Source organism: Aquarana catesbeiana, linkage group LG01 (assembly GCF_042186555.1).
Source record: "Aquarana catesbeiana isolate 2022-GZ linkage group LG01, ASM4218655v1, whole genome shotgun sequence".
NCBI lineage: Eukaryota > Metazoa > Chordata > Amphibia > Anura > Ranidae > Aquarana > Aquarana catesbeiana.
The window spans coordinates 407,547,633-407,565,330 of NC_133324.1; the positions used below are offsets into that span (position 1 = coordinate 407,547,633).

The 17,698-nt window shown below is 40.2% G+C and overlaps 1 protein-coding gene across 1 annotated transcript in view; it reads right to left on the reverse strand.

The window, feature by feature from the left end:
- The window catches only part of GLDC (glycine decarboxylase), a 66,915-nt gene that overhangs the window by 37,542 nt on the left and 11,675 nt on the right, over positions 1 to 17,698 (reverse strand). Inside the window, exon 3 of the mRNA XM_073635200.1 lies at positions 6,066 to 6,201. Coding sequence (XP_073491301.1) covers positions 6,066 to 6,201 — 136 coding nt within the window. The remainder of the gene's footprint in view (positions 1 to 6,065; positions 6,202 to 17,698) is intronic.

Below are 17,698 nucleotides of genomic sequence, written 5' to 3' on the forward strand. Positions count from 1 at the left end.
TTCAGACAGTCTGCATAAATCTCATTGGAACGGCACCAAACAAAAAAGTTCCAGCATCATCACCTTGCCCAATGCAGATTCGAGATTCATCACTGAATATGACTTTCATCCAATCATCCACGATTGCATTTCCTTAGACCATTGTAACCTTGTTTTTTTGTGTTTAGGTGTTAGAGATGGCTTTCTTTTAGCTTTTCTGTATGTAAATCCCATTTCCTTTAGGCAGTTTCTTACAGTTCGTTCACAGATGTTGACTCCAGTTTCCTCCCATTTGTTCCTCATTTGTTTTGTTGTACATTTTCTGTTTTCAAGGCATATTGCTTTAAGTTTTTTGTCTTGACGCTTTGATGTCTTCCTTGGTCTACCAGTATGCTTGCCTTTAACCACCTTCCCACGTTGTTTGCATTTGGTCCATGTTTAAGACACAGCCGACTAAACAACCAACATCTTGTGCAACACTGCGTGATGATTTACCCTCTTTAAGGAGTTTGATAATCCTCTCCTTTTTTTCAATTGACATCTCTGGTGTTGGAGCCATGTCAGTCCACTTGTTGCAACAGCTCTCCAAGGTGTGATCACTCCTTTTTACCTACATACTAACAAGCAGATTTAATCTGATGCAGGTGTGTTTGTAATGAAAATTTACAGGGTGATTCCATAATTTTTTCCTCAGAATTGAGTGATTCCATAATTTATTCCCTGTGCTTGTTCTATAAAGCTAACTGTTACTGGCCACCACAATTATTTTTCTTGATTTCTTTTAGTGTTTCTTAAAGCCAGAAAGTTGCCATTTGAAATGCCTTTAGTTTTTGGCCATGTCTGATCTGCTTTTTTTCCTACAACAATAAACTGAAGGAACATCCTCAGGGACTGGTGATTCCATCATTTTTGCCAGGGGTTGTATCATAGGCAGAATTCTTGCCTTTCTACAATTAGGCGTAGAGATGAAGTTGGCCCCAAGTACTATTAAGGGCCAAGTCTCAGCCTTAATCGATTTTATTTCAAAGACCGCTTGCTACGCATTCTTTAGTCTGGTGTTTTATGCAAGGGGTTATGCTTATTAATTTGCCAGTTAAAGCACCTTTAAGCCCTTGGGACTTGAACTTAGTTTTGTCTATGTTACAAAAACCGCCATTTGAACCGATACAGCATATTCCCTTAGTCCTTCTGACAAGGAAGCTGGTATTTTTGGTTGCTATATCCTCAGCAAGGAGGGTTTGGCTGCTCTTTCTTGTAAAGAGCCATATTTGATTTTTCATGAGGACAGGGTGGTATTACACCCTCGTCAGGGTTTCCACCTGAACCAAGATATTGTCCTGCCATAGGTTTTTCCAAAACCATGTTCCAGGGAAGAAAAGTCACTACATTGTCTTGATGTGGTGAGAGCAGCGAAGATCTATTTAAAGGCAACTGCTCAGATTCATAAGACTGATGTCTTATTTATTCTGCCAGAGGGTCCTAAGAAAGGACAGGTAGCGTCGAAATCCACTTTCGCTAAGTGGATTCGACAAGTGATAATTCAAACTTATGATCTAAGGGGTAAGATTCCCCCGTTTCAAGTTAAGGCATGCTCTACCAGGGCGGTTAGGGCTTCTTGGGCAGTGTGTCACCGGGCCTCCATGGCTCAGATCTGTACGGCCGCAACTTGGTCTTCAGTGCGTACTAGGATTTTTATAACAGCTTACCTGTAAAATCCTTTTCTTGGAGTACATTCTACATCTTGCTTACCCTATAAACAGGGCGGACACCTCTGAATACAAAGAAAGGGAGGAGCCCCACCATCCCAACATCCAAATGGTTATTAAAAAAAAAAAAAAAAAAAAAAAAAAAAGTTGAAAGGAGTAAAAAAAAAACTCAAGAAGTTGCAGGCTTTATGAGCATAGCATGAGGCAAAGGATCTATGCCTCCAAGCTTTGCGATTTTGGGTATCTGACTTAGAAGGTTATGGAGGTTAACTACTTCAGCAGTACTCACCCTTAGGCTCCATTCACACTAGCGCGTTTTTTGATGCATTTTGCATTTTGCAGAAATGCATGGGAATTTTTTAACATGGGTTCCTATGGAACATGTTGACATCAATGCTTTTTTGTTTCTCTGCATTTTTGGAAAGGGTCAGGGACTTTTTTTCATGCAAAATGCAGCGTTTTGCATGTAATAGAATTCAATGGACAAGCATCAAAAACGCAAGTGCACCGTTTTTGCAGCGTTTTTGCCGTTTTTTTTTTTTTTAATTTTTTTTTAGACTGTAAAAAAAAAAAAATGCAAAACGCAAATCGCAGCAAAAACGCCGCAAAAACGCTGCTCAAAAACGTGGCATGAAAAAAAAACCTCCAAAAACGCTCAAAAGCAACATGCATACGTGTGAATCGAGCCTTAATGGCAGCTTAATAACCACGGTAGTTGTAGATACCATTCAAAACACTAGGCAAGAGGCCACTGGAATTAAACTACAGTTCCAGCTTATTCTATTTTGAGTTTCTGTACCCAAATAGCTACAAGAACAAATTGAGTATTGTCTGACATTTTTTATTTGTACTAACATCCAATTTTTTACGACAAGCTTTCGAGGTGTACCCCCTTTAAGGTCCAAATGGTACTAATATACAAAAAACTTTTAGCAGAATGTTAAGACAATCTGGAGGACAGGGGGGAAAAAAAAAACCCCACACACCATAAACAACACAGCAATAGTAATTTTAGGCAGTTTGTTGGAAAAGGCAGGGTGGGGAGTAACAGAGGTGAGGATGGTTGAATAATTATTTAGAAAATGGAGGTCCACATTTAGGCCCCTTTCACATTGAAGCGCTGCCAGAATGCCGGTCGTTTTTGCAGTGCTTTTCGGGGGGGTAGCGTGTTAAAAGGTCATAGGGGAAAAAAAAAAAACCCCCGTTTTGCGGTGCTTTCAAATCACTTTGGAAGTGATGCCCATTCATTGAAATTGGCAGGGGCGTTTTTTGGGGACGCTTTTTACAGCGCTCAACACGCCCCAAAGATGCTGCTTGCAGGACTTTCTACTGCCCTGATGTGAAAGCACCCCATTCAAAAGAATGGGAGGCGCTTTTCAGGTGCTATTTTTAGCCCTAAAACATCTAAAAACTGCCTCAGTGTGAAAGGGGTCTTAGGCCTTTTGTGTGGAAAAAAAAAAAAAATTCCTAGTTCAAAATTTTTCCCTTTAAGAACCAAAATATGTCTTCCATGGTGTGGATAGGTTGTGAGGAATGATGTCCTACAGGTGTGCAGAAGTCATCCTCGTTACGTTCCTTAATGGTGTGCCTGTGTAAATTCATTCTTGTTTGCAATTTTTGCATTAGATGAAGAACACATTACTGGAGGTACAGCTGTATGATCCAGCACTACTGAAGGTCCCGTGTGTGTGACACTTTTTATTTGATTCAATTGGCTACACAGTTTGCAGCTTTTGCTTCTATTATTTGTGACTTCATAATCTGAATGAAGTTTCCTGCTGATTCGTTTATGTCGGAGGTTGGGTGGTTGCCTGAAAGCCAATATTGAGAAATGCGGGAATATTTTCTTTAGTATTTCATACTCTGTTATGATGGATTACAAATCTTTGTCATCTCCTCTAGTGCTAGAGTGTATATAGCTACTAAAGGTGCAGTTATGTTTAGTATTCTGAGAGGTTTATTTCTGTCTTCTGGGTCAGAGCAAATTCCAGTGGTATGGCCTGTCTGTGTATGATGCCCGTTGGGTGTGGAAGCTGCATAGTTGCATCAGTCAGTGAGTCAGTGGGGTTGATTTACTAAAACTAGAGAGTGCAAAATCTGGTGCAGGTGTGCATGGTAGCCAATGAGCTTCTAACTTCAGCTTGTTTAAGTAAGCTGTGACATAAAAACCTGGAAGCTGATTGGTTTCTTTGCAGAGCTGCACCATATTTTGCACTCTCCAGTTTTAGTAAATCAACCCCAGTGAGTTTCCTGTATATTGAAGTGTGCTGCATGTCATCCCCGAGGTGTACTTTGGGGTCTAGGAAACTGACACACGTGCTTGAATAGTCCATTTTTAGTAAGTTTGATGGGTGAAACTAGTTAGTAAAAAGGAGTAAAAAAAGGTTTTAGATTTTCCTCACCTTCTGTGCATATGATGAAAAGATCATAAATACAGCAATAGTATCTTTATGGCTTTTGCTGTATGCGGTTAAGGAATTTTTCCTCCTGTTCACCCATAAACAAGTTTGCATATTAGATGTAATTTTACTTACCATGGCAGTACCCATACACTGAAGATGGAGGTCATTATTGAAAGCAAATTAGTGTGTAAAAATGACTTCAATGAGCTGTGTAACATCATTAGCGCTGCTTTTGTGGTTTTGTGAGGATTTAAAAAAATAAAAATCTATGAAACAGCAATCCCATCCTTGTGAGGGCTGTTACTGTATAGAGATTTTTTTTTTCTTTTAACACCTATTTTAGCCATCCTTAATTGGAATAGGTTACAGAATAAAATAGTTTATAATCCTTAAAGGGCAACCCTATTAAAACAGCTAAATATAGACCTGATTTTTTGCTGAACTCAGCATTAAACAGTTAATGCCCACACTGAGCCCCATCCCCCTCCTATAACATTTAAAAACTCCATATCTGTGTCCTTAAGTCATATCCAAGCATACCCCCCCCCCCCCCCCCACCTGGTCACATGCATAACAGTGTGATAGTATGAAGAGTTCAACCCACCATCTGTTGAGGGTCTCTGTAACCCCTCTTGTGACCAGCAACATTTAAAACAAGATTATCCTCTGTAAGTCCAATATCCACCTAAATTTTGTTTTCACTCAGAATCAAAGTACATGTAAAAGAAAGAAAAAAAAAAGCCCTCTAGTTTAAGGGCTTTTTCACATGGGCAGGAAAAATAAAATAAAAATGTTGCCGCTTTCAGAGAGACATCGGAAAGCACCTATAGGTCATCTAATGTGCATATGCACATTGTGTCCTTTTACAGGAGGTTTTTTTTTTTTAAAAACACACACACACACACACACCATTTTGAGCTAGATTACAATTTACTAGCGTCTGCTGGTAGAGTTGCTAGTGATCTCATCACACCAGCAAATGTAGGTGCATAAGCATGTATTAAATGTAATTTTAATTGACTTCATAACTTGAAAATGTATAAAAGAAAAAATAAAACAGAAATATGCGCCCCCCCCCCCCAAATTTCTGCTACATAACTAGAAAATACACAATCCACGACATTTAGCTGCGATGTAGATTTTCTTTTTCTGACACTGCTCACTTGTCCACAAGGTGTCAGCACATTCAGTACAATAGGAATATATGTATCAAAATCATAAGATGTGTACATATGTAAAAATTAAAAAAAAAACCCACACACCTCTCTTTAGGATAAAATGCTGTAAATTGAAATTACAAAACTGTATAATCATTTCTGAAATTAAGTCAGTAGGGGCTGTGAGAACCAAATGAATGACTTTAGGGCTTCTGCCGTAAACTTTTACAAATTAATTGCTCCACAGTGCCCACAGCTACAGAGGTCAGCGAGGATTCGTTAAAAAGCTAATTTACTGGTTGGTACAAATATGTAAATACTTCTAATACCCAACACCTTAGCACAGCTTCACTTTAATATTGTATGATTTTTTTTTATCCAGGTAAGCAATCTGATGACTTTGTGGGAGTACAATGGATTTTTTTCTCATCTTCCAGCAAAATCTCCAAGTTGGCAAGAGGGCTATGTTTTGCTTTCCTCTGTTGGGAGTTTGAGAGGCTGATTAAAACAAACATTTCATGACAGGTTTCCTTTAACTAGGCATTGTAGGCTGTGTATCTGTCAGACTTATTAGAAAAAAATAATATAATATAATATAATATAATATAATATATTTTCAAAACACCAATAAATAGGTTTACAAATGCCTGACATGTCATGTAACAAAAAAATAAAAAGTAAAAATGTACTTTAAGCATTTACACTGCTCCTAAAAGGGGTTATTTGAGAAAATGCCAGCCCTTTCAGTTATACTCTGTGCGTAGTTTATCATTTAAAAAAAAAAAACGTGCCTTACAACAAGTGAAAGAGGCAAGACATACCAGCCAGCATTTTCCAGTAAATTTCTTAAGATGGCCTGTGGAACGGAGCAATTATAGTAACCCATGCCAATATAGGATCTCCAGATCTTGTTCTTTGATGCTATGTTTCGAAGTGTTTCAAGAAGTTCATTTTCACCTGCGGAAAGAGAGTCAGGCACTTGTAGCAAGTTTAATTACTGCCAAAAAAATTACAATAAGCCAGCAAAATCAACCTCATGTATTGGGGCACCTTGATTTTTCCATCGCTTCTGCAACTCATTTTAGCTTTTCATGTGACAACACTGAAGAAATGACACTTTGCTACAATGTAAAGTAGTGAGTGTACAGCTTGTATAAGTGTAAAATTTGCTGTCTCCTCAAAATAACACACAGCTATTAATGTCTAAACTGCTGGCAACAAATGTGAGTACACCCCTAAGGCCCCTTTCACACTGGGGCGTCGGCGGTAAAGCGCTGCTATTTTTAGCGGCGCTTTACCGTAGTTTTTGCGCGGGGGTGGGGGGGGGGTTCGTCCGCTAAAGTTAAAACAGGGATGTTGCACCACTTCCTTAAACTAAATCTCTCTAAAACTGAGCTATTAAAATTCCCCCCCGCCCGTGCCCCCCTCCGTGACTTTTCCATCAAAATCAACAATGCAACCATCAGTCCCTCCCCTCACGCCAGGGTACTAGGTGTAATCCTAGACTGACTTGTCATTTCAGCCTCAAATCCAATAGCTGTCAAAAGTTTGTAGAATTCACCTCCATAACATCTCTAAAATTCGCCCCTTTTTAACAAATGAAACCACCAAGCTCCTCATTCACTCCCTTGTTATCTTGCTTGACTATTGCAACTCCCTTCTCATTGGCCTGCCTCTCCATAGGCTATCCCCTCTTCAGTCTATCATGAATGCTGCTGCCAGACTTATCCATATTACCAACCGCTCAGTGTCTGCCAACCCTCTCCTCCAATCCCTACACTGGCTCCCAATCACCCAGCGAATTAAATTCCTGCTTTTAAGCTCTCTCATCTCCTCTTCCCATGCTCGTCTCCAGGATTTCTTCAGAGCCTCTCCCATCCTCTGGAACTTGCTACCTCCATCTATCCCCTACTCTTGCTACCTTCAGGCGATCCCTGAAAACTCATCTCTTCAGGAAAGCCTATCACGTCTCCAACTAATCTCCTACCACTTCCAACAGCTCATTCCCCACAGTTACCACTACAGTTTTGTACCACCTGCCCCACCCGATAAGATTGTCAGCTCCTCTGAGCAGGGCCCTCTTAATCCACTTGTATCTTATTGTATTATAACTGTATTGTCTCCCTTTTATATTGTAAAGCGCTGCATAAACTGTTGGCGCTATATAAATCCTGTATAATAATAATAATAATAATAAATAAAAACTACCCGAAAAGCGCAGCTGCACTTTACCGGAAGTTCAATGGGCAGGAGCGGTGTATAAACCGCTCCAAAGATGTTGCTTGCAGGAGTTTTTTTTTTTTTTAACGTCTTGCCACATCCGACCCAGACGGGGTAGAGAAGCGTCAGGATTCATATACAGGATTTGTGTATTATTTTTATCCTTAATATTTGAATACTGTATATTACTGTGTACTGTCATGTCAGTGATGCCGTTTTTAGTTTTTGCACCACAGCTCATGTTTTAATTAACTATGCTTATAGTTTTTTTTTTTTTTTATATCCGGTTATTAAAAATCTCATTTATGCAACTTCATGTAGTATCTTTTTACCTTCTTTGCTGACTAGAAAACCCCTTACGGGGGACAATCCCTTATTTTTATACTATTATCCGGGGTGTGCAGCTATTTTTATCATATGAGTGTCTTTCCATTTCAAGGCTGTAAGATGACTGCCAAGACGCTGAAACTGAGCTGCAGCACGGTGGCAAAGACCATACAGCGGTTTAACAGGACAGGCCTCACCATGATCGACCAAAGAAGTTGAGTGCACATGTTCAGCATCATATACAGAGGTTGTCTTTGGGAAATAGACATACAAGTAGGGCTGCAACTAACAATTATTTTCAGAAACGATTAGTTGGCCGTTTGTTTCAATTAATAGGATAATGACCTTAACCGCTTGCCGCCCACCCACTATTATGATTTTTTGTTTTTTTTTGTTTATTGGAGGATATAATAAACATACATGTCTACATTGTTATTAAGTTATTGTGAAGTGTAAATTATTTACCAAGAACATTACTAGTTACCAAACAATTGAGTGTGGGTGGTGTGAATTTCTATTCACAGCTACACAAATGCTGCCCTTTTAAACGCAGGTCTACAAGTCCAAGACATGCATTCCATCTTGTAAGCCTGGATCAGTTCTATAAAAAACATCAATACTTACTTTGCAAGCTGCTGCATTGTTGACTTGTCATTCCCTCACTACAGTATAATTTTGGTAGTTGGGAAATCTATCACTTAAAGGCCACAGACTGGGTGTCATTGAACCTATACTTCATAAGAGTGTGTGTGATATAGCAAGCTTACGCAAGCAGCTGTCATGCTCTTTACTTTTTCCTCCCCCTCCAACAGTGATACTGCCATCAACATACACTAGACATGGTTTGCATAGTTTAGAGCAAATATTTGCAGTGTTGCCCTTACAGAATAAAAATGGTCATATTTTCCAGTTATGTGTGAGTAATACAGCTGCTACATGCAACTCATTGTTTGGTGCCACGAAGTTCATGCTGATAAACTAGTTCTATAAGTTTGTAGGCAACTCGCCAACAATGCCTGACAATTTGGAATCAAGTTTTCTCCAGGAAAGTAATAGAGTCGATTGTTACCATTTACGCAAACCCCCCCCACAGAAAAGTCTGCCCAATCTGAATCTCCAGGTTTTTAGAAGGAAACTTGTTAGAACAATTACTCAGTATATAGACAGTCTGCTACCAGCTATTGTCTTTAGGCAGCTTTAGTCATACCTGCAATACAGAAAAAGCTCAATAGGGAATATGCTGAGGATGGATGGGGCAGTCAAGACTAGTAATCTATGAAATGAAGCTATCTCACTTCCTGCAATGCAATGGTTACATGTCTCGCAGGCCTCTGTCACTGTCTCTAGCCCATTGACTGGCCAGCTTGGAATGGTGCCATCCCATGCACAGGATTGGCAGGCAGTAGCACCCACCAAAAGCAACAGGGGGATTATTTCCTGCTGCAGCATGTGTACACTCAGGAACCGCTGCTCCCCTTAAAAGTGATCCAAGTGTGCTTGACAGGTGGCGATATGTTGCCTCCTCGCCACCTGATTTAAACCCATAAATACCATGCAATGCACACGATTGCGACGCGGTATGTATGGCAATTAGAGGTTTAAATCCGGTGTGAGGGCAACACTGCCCAGTGATCTTTGACTTCGGGTTTTTAACCACTTACAGAGGAAGTAGTGGGTTTTCCTTCCTCTTTATTTCCCTGTAAAGGTAAAGCATAATGGGCTACTATGCATCGCATAGTAGCCCATTTTGTGTCACTTACCTGACACAGAAGCCCACGCTGTCGTTGTCCCCACGAGCAGGGAGCTTCCATCTTCGCCCCTCTTCCTTCCGGGGCCACGAACTCCGGCTCTGACTGGCCAGTGGTCGCGTGGCATCACATGCACGGGAGCTACCAGTCACAGCATGACCCCCTAATAGGGCACATTGTGCTGTTTCTTTCTAAAGAGTGCTCGGCACATGTGCCGTAGTCATCGGCGCTCGTCTTTTGTAAATATCTCCTAAACCGTGGAGGTTTAGGAGATATTTCAAGCACCTACAGGTAAGCCTTACCTGTAGGTAAAAGTGGTTGTACAGGGTGTACAACCACTTTAAGGCCCGAGCCTCTTTTTTTTTTAGATGTGTTTACAAGTTAAAAACTTTTGCTAGAAAATTACTTCGAACCCCAAACATTATACATTTTTTTTTCCTAACACCCTAGAGAATAAAATGGCGCTCGTTGCAATACTTTAATCACACTGTATTTGCACAGCGGTCTTACAAGTGCACTTTTTTGGGAAAATATATATATATATATATATATATATATATATATATATATATATATATATATATATATATATATATATATATATATATATATATATATATATATATATATATCTTTTTTTTAATTCAAAAAAGTGTAAGACAACAGTAAAGTTAATCCAATTTTTTTTATAATGTGAAAGATGTTACACCGAGTAAATTGATACCAAACAATTCACGCTTCAAAAATTGCGCCCGCTCATGGAATGGCGACAAACTTTTACCCTTAAACTCCATAGGTGACGTTAAAAAAAAAAAAAAAAAAAAAATTTACAGGTTGCATGTTTTCAGTTACAGAGGAGGTCTAGCACTAGAATTATTGCTCTCGCTCTACAGATCACGGCGATACCTCACATGTGTGGTTTGAACGCCGTTTTCATATGCAGGCGCTACTCACGTATGCATTTGCTTCTTCACGCAAGCTCGGCAGGACGGGCACGTAAAATAAATAAAAATAATTTTCCCCCCTTTACACTTTTTATTTTTTTAAAAAACCACACACATCATGTCACTTTTATTCTTATTACAAGGAATGTAAACATCCCTTGTAATAGAAAAAAGCACCTCTTAAATATGAGAGCTGGGGTCAAAGACTTCAACTCTCATATTTACACTAAAATGCAATAAAAAAAAACAAAAAAAAAAAAAACAAAAACAAAAACAAAAAAAAAAAAAAAGTGCCATCGGGGACCCGGTGAAAAATAAATTAATAAATCAGCCATTGCTGGATGAGGACCATAGGGATGTCTGGTGACCAGATGGTCACCGGTCATCTCTATGACCATCGGAGGCCTGGGCGTGACGTTATGATGTCACGGCCGGGCTGCGGATGTAAACAAAGTTGCGATCACGGCTGGTAAGCATGAGATCGTGGATTTTTTTTTACGATCTCATACTTTCCAGCGTGGAGGAGAGATGTGGGATATTATTGACCCCGCATCTCTCCATAAAGAGGACCTGTCACAAACGATTCCTATTACAAGGGAGGTTTACATTCCTTGTAAGAAGAATAAAAATGAAAAAAAGAAAATAAAATAAAAAAAATGAAAGTGTAAAAATAAAGTAAAATAAAAAAAAAATTAAATTATAATGTTTGGGGGTTCTGAGTAATTTTCTAGCAAACAAAAAAAAAGATTTTTACATGTAGGGGGAAGTGGTTAAGCAGTACAATCACCAAGCTGCAATATTTTTATTTGGATGATGCTGAAATTTTGCAGGTCTTTACCAAAGTAAGCCAACCACTTTACTCCTTGGCCCCAAAGAAATTTATGGTCCATAATTCCTAAACACCCTACAGATGTAAAACAAGACCCTCAATCTTTTTTGGGGAGGGTGGTCACATACACAGCTCATTTCATCTTTGGTGGCAGCTCAACCCAGGGCCGTCTTTAACCACTTAAGGACCAGCCTCATTTTGGATTTTAGGTGTTTACATGTTTAAAACAGTTTTTTTTTGCTAGAAAATTACTTAGAACCCCCAAACATTATATATTTTTTGTTTTTCTAACACCCTAGAGAATAAAATGGCAGTCATTGCAATACTTTTTTTTGCACAGTATTTGCGCAGTCGTTTAAAAAAAAAATGACACAAAAAAAAAAAAAAAAAAAAAAAGTGCCTATTAGAGAAGTGAGCGGAGCTGACATAATGACGTCGCTCCGGTCGTCCTATGGTATAGAGACAGGTAGGCGCCATCTTAGCCTCACTCGTCTCTATACTGAGGAAGAGAAAGGACCCGATCGCCTCCGCCGCTAGCGACAGCTCCGGTAAGCGGCAGAGGGCGCGGGAGAGCAGCGAGAGGGGGGGGTGGCACCTCTCCTGCCACCGATAACGGTGATCTCGCGATGACCTCGCCGCAGAGACCACCATTATCGTGTACAGAAACACCGGCCCTAAAGATGGATACCTCGGTTGTGGCAGCAGCTGCTGCCATTACTGAGATATCCATCTTTAAAGCAATGACGTATATTTACAGTGGCCGGTCATTAAGTGGTTAAGGCAGGGCAAAAGGGGCAGCTGCCTGGGTCCTGTCATTGTTGTGGGGCCCAAAGCAGCTGCCCCATACTTGCCAACTATCCTGGTTTAAATTCCCTTGTCCCTTGACATTTTAGTCCTGTGCTGTGTCCCAACATCTCAGTGTGCAGTGCTGCTATTAATGCTGCCCAGCTCTGCCCTATTGTTATGTATGGATGACTCACCTGCAGACCCTATGTTTACATGTAACTAACCGAAATTCACATGTAAACAGCGGCGGCCAGCAGCATTCATATGTATATCATGCCCCCCTGAGGTCATATCCACCATCACCTATACTGAATGCTGCCCACTGGGGAGGTAAAGGGTCATGCTCAAAAGTCCTGCTTGTAACTGTTGTCATTAAGCCTACCATCCGCCTGTTCTGCAAAGGTAAGCAAATCGTTGGGGTGCGCAGAGGTAGGCAGAGAAGGAATTACAGTTTGGGGTCAACCGGAGAGCAAGGGGGGGGGGGGATGTACAGAGGTAAGGAAGGTGGATGCAAAGACGAGCAGAGGGGGCAGGTAGAGTTAAAGGAGTGGAGGGGATGGGGGAGGTTTGGAGTGCAGAGGTTAGCAGGGGTTTTAGGATGCAAAGGTGTACTGACAGGGTGGATAAAGATGTAGGTAGCGTGTAGGGCAGCCCATTCATTTCAATGGGCTGCTCAATGCGCTAGAAATGTGGAAGAAAGTCCCTAACCCTTTTTCAAAATCAGATGGTGCCAAGTAGAGCTGCACAATTCTGTCTAAAATGAGTATCATTTGCTTAGAATAAAGATCACGATTCTCGAGTGCAACATCTTCTTTCACATTATACAAAAAATAAAAATTGGGCTAACTTTACTGTTTAGTTTTTTTTTTTTTATTAAAAAAGTGTTTTTAAAAAAAACTGCATTTGAAAAGCGCAAATACGGTGTGACATAAAATATTGCAACAACAGCCACTTTATTCTCTAGGGCTGCTGCAAAAAAAAAAAAAAAATTGATATCATGTTTGGGTGCTCAAAGTAATTTTCTAGCAGAAAATAATGATTTTTACTTGTAAGCAACAAATGTCAGAAAAGGTTTGGTCTTTAAAATGGTTAAACTTCTCTCATCTACACACTGGAGTTCTTTCCTTTGATAAAAGAACAAAAAGATACTTTGTTGCTACTTGTTTGGTGTTGGAATAAAACTTGGCAGGCTGCCTGGATTTTTTTTCCCCAGCTGTGAGAACTCTCTGCACTTGTTAGAAAGATCATGCCTTGCAGTTTTGAAGATCGGGAAGGGAAAAAGATTGCGATTTTGATTCTTAACGATTAATCATGCAGCTCTAGTGTCAAGGCACATGTAGGCAGATGCGCGAGGGTGTCATTAACAATTGATGGCACTGCTGTGTATCTGCTAAAGGACAGCATGTTTCTGTGGTGTCAGGAAAGCGATTCTGCATGTGTTCCCGACACTCAAATGTGAACACAGGCTAAATGACTCAGTTACATTGACGGTCATTGTAAGTCTTCTCATTATATTGGGGCTTTGTGTCAAATCATTTCATTTACACTAGTGGCCAGTGTGAATGTTCACCTTACATTAGTGATCACTGTAAATCCCTCTTTACATTGGTGGTTACTGTGAATGCTTCTATTAGTGTTCAGTGTAAACCCCTATTGAATTGGTGGCCAATGTAGAAACTCCCCTTTATATTGGTAGTTGGGGGGGGGTACCACACAGCATTGCCATTGATCACACCCTCCCCTGCCACTGATCCCAGGAGTCCTAGGATCCCTAGGAGTTTCCGGTCTATTGATGGGTCCGCTCACTTCCCCAGTCCATGGTGTGTAGACAGTGAGGAGATGTGCTGTAACCTCTAGCAACCAGTGAGCAGTATTACTGTATAGTAATCTCTAGCAACCAATCAACAAGCAGAAACCATGTGCTGTAACCTCTAGCAATTAATCAGTGAGCCGTAATGTGTGCTGTAACCTCTAGCAACCAGTCAGTGAGCGGTAAGGATATGCTGTAACTTCTGGCAACCAATCGCTATCTGATACAATAAATTGATTTGGAGTCTAGCTGCTATTTATTGTATGCCCCCACCCCCCCAGAATGACCCTGGCTCAACCGCCACCCCATGCAAAATAAAAACGAGAGAAGGCTTATGCCATGTAAAATATGTATTTTTAGCAAGATAATTTGAGCCCAAAACATCAGTAGGAAGGAGATGTGGCACAAGTAGGTTTCATTCAACTTATGCCAACAGAACAATGCAACCATGCCAGTAACAAGCTGTAGATTTCATCACTGTACAGCACAATTCCTGGAATGTATTACATCCCCCACAGCCAAAATGTGCCATGTCATGTTAGGAAATGATAAACTAGTTTATAATGTCCATACTGTATAAGGTAGTGCAGAAGTTTTAAAGTATCTCACATCAGCTTATCTGCTCATATTTAAGATAATTACACTATTATGGCAGGTCAGGAAGGTGACATACAATTTACAGTGATGCTGGCATTAGACGAGTTAGAGCTAATTGCTAAGTCTTCCCTAGGTCGTACTGGCTGGAACTTGAAATCATTCTCCCCCTCCATCCAGCTCAGACTGGTTGCAGAAAGCACATCAAACAAGCTTCTACAGCTATTCTAAACCTTTAGGCCTCATGCACACTTGACGTTAAAATAACGTTATAAAAACCATCAGTAGCTTTGCAGTGAGTTTTTCAACTTTTTTTTAGCAGTTTTTTTTTTTGAAAAAAAAAAAAAAAATTATTTTCAATGGATCATAAACGTTAAAAAATGCCAGTGAGCAACATTTGAGCATTTAGCGACGTTTATCGTTAGAGCGTTTTTACAGCTGAAAAACGTCTCAAAACCCCACTAGTTTTGGTGGTTTTTTTACTGCTCAAAAAACACCACTGCCCAAAACTGCTTACAACAGCCTATGTGTGCATGGACACATAGGATAACATGGAGAGTTTAATGACTGTAGAAAAAAAACAAAAAACAAAACCATCTACAGACAAAAACAGCTGCTGTAAAAACATCAAACGTCCAGTGTGCATGAGGCCTTAGTATGCTCGTTTCAGAATTTGCGGTGAAAACATCACATTTTGCATTTTGATTTCTCCCCCTACTGCAATTGTAACACCAAAAGAGACAGAACAACATTATCTCAAAATTTATAGAACCCCAATTCATTAAACAGATTGAAAAAAACAAAAAAAAAAAAAAACCCCTCTAACACTTCGATCGCGGGACCTCTCCCACCACCCCAATAATGAAGGATGCCCAGGGCTGCTGTTAGAAATCATGGCGCTCCGTATATAGCCTTCCTGATAGCTCCCCCCCCCCCCCATTAATGTGGTCTTAAAGTAAAACTATAGGCAAAACTTTTTTCTTCATTTTGGATAGAGTAAGGGAGGATTATAACTCGTCAGATGTTTTTTTTTTGCCATCTGTGTCCCATTGGGGAGATTTATCTTCACTTCCTGTGCTCTAGCCAAACAGGAAGTGATAAGAAATACCTGCAAATTAAGGAAATATCTTGGGGACCACCAGGACACCAGAGCTAGCGTCACTATTGGAAGATTTGCCCTCCATTACTTTTCCGGGAACAACCTAAAATTTGGGATTCTCTCACTTCCAATGATAAAAAGGTAAATAGGACAAATAGAGGGTGAATCTCCTTAACGGGGGCACAGGCGGCAATAAAAACTGACAAGTGTTCTTATCCCTTCTCCACTCTATCCAAAACTTAAAAAAAAAAAGAAAGAAGTTTTGCATTTAGTTATATTTTATTGTATCTCTATGACAGGTTTCTGAAATGGCTGAAGGAGAGTGACAGTACAACTTAATGCTGTGGCACCATCACCAGTGACTAGCGATTAAATCACTAATTGCATCACTGATATTAACTATCTGTAGCCACTAAAACTACTACAAAATTGTACATCTGACATCAGCCTTAGCCCATCATTTAGCTAAAAAGAATCATACCCAGCGTTTACAATGTTTGGTATGAAACTCTGTTAACTAGCAGGAAGTGGTTTGGTATAGATAGAACACATCTGTGTGTTGGTTACAATGAAGGCATTAACATGTAACATCTTATTGTCAAATCGAAAGTTTAGAAATGGTGCTTTGCAGTCATTTGTAGAACTGCTCCACATCCAACAAAAGTGCCATGCTGCCCCATTCTTTTGTATTGCGTTTACAATGACCTGTGCAGAACAATTCATCTTCTGTTAACAATAGAAGTGAATGGTGTCCAGCCTGCATCTCTTTGAAATACCTAGTCATGTGTGACTAGAGACTTAGCATTGCCATAAAAGCCTGTATAAAGATTAACAAACTAAGAAGGTTATGAAAGCATAACCGAGGCTATAGCCAGTCTCTTGCTCCTCTGGAGCTCATGTTGCTAGCAGACACTTGGTCCCTCGTGTGTTAAATTCCAGGGGCAGTAGGTGTTATACAGTCCTTCTAGTGCATTCAGCTGCAGCTATTTATCTGATGCCATCCTGAACAAACCAGATTGAACTGGTCACAAACTTGACAAAAGCAATGGGTTTAAAGTTTGTATTTTGACTGCAATGTGCAATTACATGGGAAGAGATCAATCACAGGAGCAGACATCCGCACAACCACCAATTGAATTGCCAAAGGGTGCTTCCAAGGTGTACATCCATTCCTTTAATAGGGAGAAAACAGCCAAAAGGGAAAAAAACAAAAAAACAAAAAAACTGCCGCTATACAAAATTCTATAGCGGCGACATTCCTTTGTGCTCAGATAGTGCTTTAGCAATTGTTTATTAGGCCTTGTGCATACTAGGGCTGGCCATACAAATTTTCTTTTAGATTTACCAAAACCATATAATGAGGTCAAACCTAAACACTTTCAATTTGTATGAAATCAGGCAGGAACTTGCACTACATAGTTGGAGTTAAAATCTAAAGGAAATGGAATAAGAAAATTGTATAATATATGGCCAGCTCAATCAAATCCTGATACAAGCACAGTGTCCAGCCTCACAGCCTGCAATCGGTCCGTCTTTGACAGGCTGAAATACACTGTTGCTGAAAGATTGATACTCACGTTTAGGGCCCCATGCATTCAGGGACGTATGCCCTGAACACATGGTGGGCATATGCCCTTGAATGCATATAGCCCTTAATGCCACTTTGGGGGGTGGTTGCAAAGCATCTCCGCTTGTCATAGATTTTGACAGGCTGCATCTGTGCCCAGGCACACAAACGATCTGTATTTTATGGGCAGGGGTTAAACATCCAGTGTGCACGAGGCCTTTAAAGCGGGGGTCCACCTATCTATCGTTTTTTTTTTTTTAGTTCATTCACAAACTTTTCTTCTCAGCATTACATACTCACATATTGTGTGTAATATGTCCGCCTGTGTCAGATTTCGTCGGAAAGAATAACTTATATTATTCACTGCAGGCGGTTTCCATCTTCATTGTGGGCATTTAAAGCCCACAAGCATTTATTTCCTGGATGTGGTGAATGCATTCACCGCTCGTTCCCGCACATGCTCAGTGGCATCCTGGGAAGCCTGAGACTAGCTCCCAGGAGTCTGGGAGAGGCTAGAAACACGCCTACTC